The sequence below is a fragment of the Salmo salar genome, chromosome ssa14 (assembly GCF_905237065.1).
Source record: "Salmo salar chromosome ssa14, Ssal_v3.1, whole genome shotgun sequence".
Classification (NCBI taxonomy): Eukaryota; Metazoa; Chordata; class Actinopteri; order Salmoniformes; family Salmonidae; genus Salmo; species Salmo salar.
Genome location: NC_059455.1, coordinates 85,965,761 through 85,971,444, shown reverse-complemented (window position 1 = coordinate 85,971,444; position 5,684 = coordinate 85,965,761). Strand labels below are relative to the sequence as shown.

The window sequence follows — 5,684 nt, the reverse complement described above, 5'->3', positions numbered from 1 at the left end:
TGCCAGGTTATGGTGATGCCAGATGATGGTGATGCCAGGTGTTGGTGATGCCAGGTATGGTGATGCCAGGTAGTGGTGTTGGCAGATGATGGTGATGACAGATGATGGTGATGCCAGGTGGTTGTGATGCCAGGTAGTGGTGATGCCAGGTAGTGGTGATGCCAGATGATGGTGATGCCAGGTTTTTGGTGATGCCAGTTAATGGGGGATGCCAGGCCATGTTGATGCCAGGTGATGGTGATGCCAGGTTGATGGTAATGCCAGGTGAATGCCAGATCCTCACTACGAGCTCTCTGCCATTTCCATAATGCAGTCGTGCAGGTCACATTGATCAAGAAGCAGCCGGTTCTGAAATGCATCTTTTAAGTACAACAATTTGCCAGTTAGCTGAGGAGGAGGAGGATGATAATGGCGATGAAGACTCTTGTCACTTGCTCACCTCTGTACCTCATCTGCTATCACTGTAATAGAACCACACCTGTCATTCATTCCCCACCCAGGTATCAGTAGTCCACCTGTTGAAGACAGTGCGTCTGCTCCGGCTGCTGCGTCTGCTCCAGAAGATGGACCGGTACTCCCAGCACAGCACTGTGGTTCTCACCCTGCTCATGTCCATGTTCGCCCTGCTGGCCCACTGGATGGCCTGCATCTGGTACGTCATCGGCAAGAAGGAGATGGAGGCCAACGCCTACTCCTGGGACATCGGTGAGTGGTGGGAGCGGCTACTTCTGTCTGATCAGGGATTTGGGGCATCACATCACCGAGCAGTTTGTTCTGACTTGGAAGGGGGGCTTCAGAGATGGAAAGCAGAAAGTAAAGGTCAGGAAGAGGGGTGGGAGGGTGAGGGGTGAGCATCTGAGGGGTGAACATGTCAGAGAATGGATCAGGGGTATAGTGGGCATCGCATCGGTAAGTGGCTAGTTCTGTCTGGAGGGGTTCAGGGATGGGATCTGTCACCTGGCTAGAGACCATGGACATCAATGAATTAGCCGGACATCGGTGAGCAGCTAGTTCTGTCTTAGAGCTCAGGGGTGGGGCTGACATTTGGTGAGTGGGTGTTTTTGGTTGGTAGTGTCAGCTGGTTTTCGCAGCATATCATGGCTTATGTGTGGTTGTTTTTGGCTAGCCTATATTAGCTTTCCAGCAAGCATCTCTCTCTGCAGTTTTAATGGCTGTGTTGATTATTTTATTGAATTGAGTGATTTCTAGCGAGACCTTCGTTACATATGCTATAACATATTCATGCATGGGGAATTGAATGTGACTGTGGAAAAAGCATGTCCTGTTTTTATTTGTTTCTGGGGTTATGATTGACAGAGTAGCATAGTCCCACAGTAATGACTAGTCATCGGCCCAAGCTTCCCCTGAACTACTCCAGATCCAACACATAATGAGGCCTCTAGGGCAGATCCCCAGTGAGTATCGATGAGCCAGGCGCTGTTCTCAATTACCTCTACCTGATGTCTCCAAACTGATTCTGAGTCAGTATTGATAGGGCCATGAGAAGCTGATGCTTTTTCCCCCAATTAACTCAGCCTCAGTGTCATAAAATGATCTGAGGTCAGTATATCAGGGCTACCGGATTAATGTGCTGTATCCCAATTACGGTATTCTAACGCTGATCCCACATCAGTGTCAGGAGCTCTGTGAGAGAGGTATATCCAATTACCATTCTTCAGTGTCTGGTGGAGGTCTCAGGGGCCTGATGGCTGTCTCAACACTCACGTCACAGATAGAACCTGACCTAGGATCAGTTTTGGTTCTCAGGTACTTCCTATGGATTGGATTGTTATGGGATGGATTGCGACCAGAAATTGTCCTGGTTGTTTCACACCCCCATTATTTTCCAAATGATGATCATTCTGCGCAAAACCCCCAATTTAGACTGGCCCACCGGGCTTCAGATGGACCAGCCCATCTGGCATTTTCCCAAAGTGCCCTATGGCCAGTCCGTTTCTACCTGCTATTACTCCAGTTTGTATGTTAGGCATCCAGGGCTCTGGATACAGTGGAGACAGTGGGCTCCAATTATGTTATATATATTTACATAGCTAGTGCAAGGCTCTGGGGAAAAGAAGTAAACCACGTAGGGAATAGGGAGACATTTAGGACAAAGCCTCACAAGAATGACTGGAGGAAGTTTCCACCACATTCCTTACACTTCTTCTACATCATGAGAGGGAGTGTACGAGAGAAGGGTAGAGAATTGGAACAAAGCCTGTCTTTCCCTCCCTCCTCTCTGTCTCCAGGCTGGCTCCATGAGTTGGGGAAGCGTCTAGAGTCTCCCTACGACCCCCAGGGGGAAGTGAACGGGACGGGGCTGAGCGGACCTTCTCTGAGAAGTGTCTACATCGCTTCTCTCTACTTCACCCTGTCCAGTCTGACCAGCGTGGGCTTTGGCAACGTGTCGGCCAACACCGACGCTGAGAAGATCTTCTCCATCTGCACCATGCTCATCGGAGGTAGGGGAGACACACACACACATACACACATCACAATTCATGCATGTAAAATAGTGGTCAGAAAGTGGTCTGTGACCGCCAGGCAGATAGTTCTATTTAATTGATGGTCATCATTTTCGTTATGTCTGGTTTCATCTAGTTGTACTGTGATAAAGACTAAAGTGGCTGATCAGTTGGTTTGGACCAGTTTTATCTGGTTCAAACCAGAGACGTGAACTGGTTTTGGGGCAGAGGGTTTAAATGAGGTCACAGTGGCAAGTGTTCTCCCTCTGGATGTTCATGAGTCTGGATGTGGTAAATGTCCCTGACTGCCTGGGGGCAATCACACGCACGCACACTCACACACACAGGGAGGATAGAGACATAAGGGGTGTGTGTGTGGGTGTGTGTGTGTGTGTGTCCCACACGCCTCATCTCCCCTGTCCCCAGTGTTTATGAGATGAAAACGAAGACCTAGCCAGCCCAGATAGAGTCTGGTATAGGTCAGACCTAGTGTGTACAGTATATAGGGGAAATTGAGTTATTAGCCTCGAGTAAATCTTTTTCTTCTCTTCGCTCAATCTCATGCCCCACCTCTCAATCTCATGCCCATCCAACTCCCAATTGAACCCTCCAAACAACCCCCAACCCCAATTTTACTCCCACACTCTAACCCCAAACCAATATCATGCCCACCCCATCTTCCAATTTCATGCCCCTGCAAATCCTAATTGAACCCCCCAAAACCCTGCTTCCCTCCCTCCCCCTCTAGCGTTGATGCACGCCCTGGTGTTTGGTAACGTGACGGCCATTATCCAGCGGATGTACTCTCGCTGGTCCCAGTACCACACCCGTACCAAGGACCTGAAGGACTTCATCCGAGTCCACCACCTGCCCCAGGGACTCAAACAACGCATGCTTGAGTACTTCCAGACCACATGGTCCGTCAACAACGGCATTGACTCCAACGAGGTGATTCAACTAATCAAGGGCTTGATGATGACTTTGATTGTAGACAATTAAGAGATTTTGCTGAAAATGTGGAGAGAGAGAGAAAGAGAGAGAGAGAAAGAGAGAGAGAGTGACTGAGACTCCCTGAGACAGAGAGACAGATACGTAGGTAGACCAAGAAAAAGATAGAGACAGAAGCTGAGTGAGAGACAGTGGCCAATCATGCCTCAGGAGATGTTTGCCTGTGAGACACATAACAGAACAGAGCAAAGCATTCATATAGGATAGGGAGATGAATCACAGATGTATGAATTATAGATAGGCCTGTTGATTAAAGTGGGTCTCTGTGGGCTGATGACTCATTGATCTTTTCTGCTCAGCACTTTTCTGTTATTTGCTGAAACAGTGACTGACAAACATTGTGTGTCAGGGATGATTAGATGTTGGAGAGATTGATTACTGTGATAGTAATGTAGCTGGTGCTTTGTGATGGGAACAATAGTGTTAGGCAGAGTTCTCAATATAGGGTCTGGGCCGGTATACATGAAGCGTCTCAAAATCTAGGATCAGATCCCCTCTGTCCATTCAATACAATTTGTAAAGATTCCTCCCCACTCTGCTGAAAAGTATTTTTCTCAGGAGTCATGGTTAAGGAGTAATGGTTAAGAGCGTTGGGCTAGTAACCGAAAGGTTGTTGGTTCAAATCCCTGAGCCGACTAGGTGAAAAATATATCGGTCCCCTTGAGCAAGGCACTTAACCCAAATTGCTCTGACTAAAATATATGTAAATGATTTTTGAATTGTGATTTATCAGGGGCTGCTGCAGCAACTTCAGCACTCCTACTTCCCAAGGCTATGCCCAGTTGTGCTGTGTCCATGCAGCACAGCCTAAAGTCAACACAACTTACTGAAAAAACACTTGCAATATTTTCACCAAAGTGCCTTCATTCAAAGTGACCTGATACATGCTGATGTTTGGTGACATCATCACTTTTTATTTATTTACCTGACCTTTTTTTAACCTTTATTTAACCAGGAAGTCCCTTGAGGTGAATAATAAAAATAAAAAAAAAGAAAGAGAAAACTGACCAAGATAACAGTTTAGAGTCAACGCAATCATGCCATGGCTGTCAATCTCTCTCCCTCTCTCCCTCTTTCCTCCTTCCCCTCTCCTCTTCCTTTCCCTCTACTTCTCCCTCTCCCCCCCTCTTGCTCTCTGTCCACCTCCCCCCTCCCCTCAGTTGCTGAAGGACTTCCCAGATGAGCTGCGCTCTGACATCACCATGCACCTGAACAAGGAGATATTGGAGCTGTCTCTGTTTGCCTCGGCCAGCAGGGGGTGCCTGCGCTCCCTGTCCCTGCACATCAAGACAACGTTCTGTGCCCCTGGGGAGTACCTGCTGCGCCAGGGGGACGCCCTGCAGGCCATCTTCTTCGTCTGCTCTGGGTCCATGGAGGTGCTGAAGGACGGCATGGTGCTGGCTATACTGGGTGAGACATGGAGGGAGGGAGGGACGGACAGGTGGGCGGGCCGAACGGTAGGCTGACACGCAGGCAGGCAGGCCGGGGACAGACAGACAGACAGAGACAGGCAGGCAGGCAGGCAGACATACAGAGATAGGCAGGCAGGCAGGCAGGCAGGCAGGCAGGCAGGCAGGCAGGCAGGCAGGCAGACAGACAGGCAGGCAGGCAGGCAGGCAGGCAGACAGACAGACAGACAGACAGACAGACAGACAGACAGACAGACAGACAGACAGACAGACAGGGAATTCGAGTCCATTGTTGGAACACTTTGTGATGCTACTTGTCTGATTCCATCCCAACAGGCCACCTGTGGATCATAGTTTCCATTGTTGGGCGGAATCTACAGTCCTCTGTCGCCTGTCACTCCCATGAGTTATCCATCCATTCCATTCACAATGAATACCCCTGTTCTTTATGACTGTCACGTCCTGACCATAGTAAGTTGTTATTTTCTATGGTTGAGTGGTCAGGGCGTGACAGGGGGTGTTTATCTGTTTTTTGTATGTCTATGTTCAGTTCTAGTTTTTGTATTTCTATGTTGGTCGTTGTTTGGCATGACCTCCAATTAGAGGCAGCTGGTTGTCGTTGTCTCTAATTGGAGGCCATATTTAAGTTGATGTTTGTCCCACCTGTCCTTGTGGGTGATTATATTTTGTGAGTGTGTATGTTCCTCCTGCGTCACGGTTTGTTTTTCCCTTCAGTGTTTTGTTAAGTGCATTTTAGTTTCACAGTAAATAAATTATGTAGAACTACGAAAACGCTGCATCT

At 48.4% G+C, this 5,684-nt stretch overlaps 1 protein-coding gene across 1 annotated transcript in view; it reads left to right on the top strand.

Moving 5' to 3' along the window:
* LOC106570508 (potassium voltage-gated channel subfamily H member 8) overlaps positions 1–4,939 on the top strand; it is a 25,419-nt gene extending 20,480 nt beyond the window's left edge. Inside the window, exons 4-7 of the mRNA XM_014142916.2 lie at positions 501–705; positions 2,250–2,462; positions 3,214–3,413; positions 4,634–4,939. Of these exons, the coding sequence (XP_013998391.2) occupies positions 501–705; positions 2,250–2,462; positions 3,214–3,413; positions 4,634–4,939 (924 nt within the window). The remainder of the gene's footprint in view (positions 1–500; positions 706–2,249; positions 2,463–3,213; positions 3,414–4,633) is intronic.
* Positions 4,940–5,684: the final 745 nt, after the last annotated feature.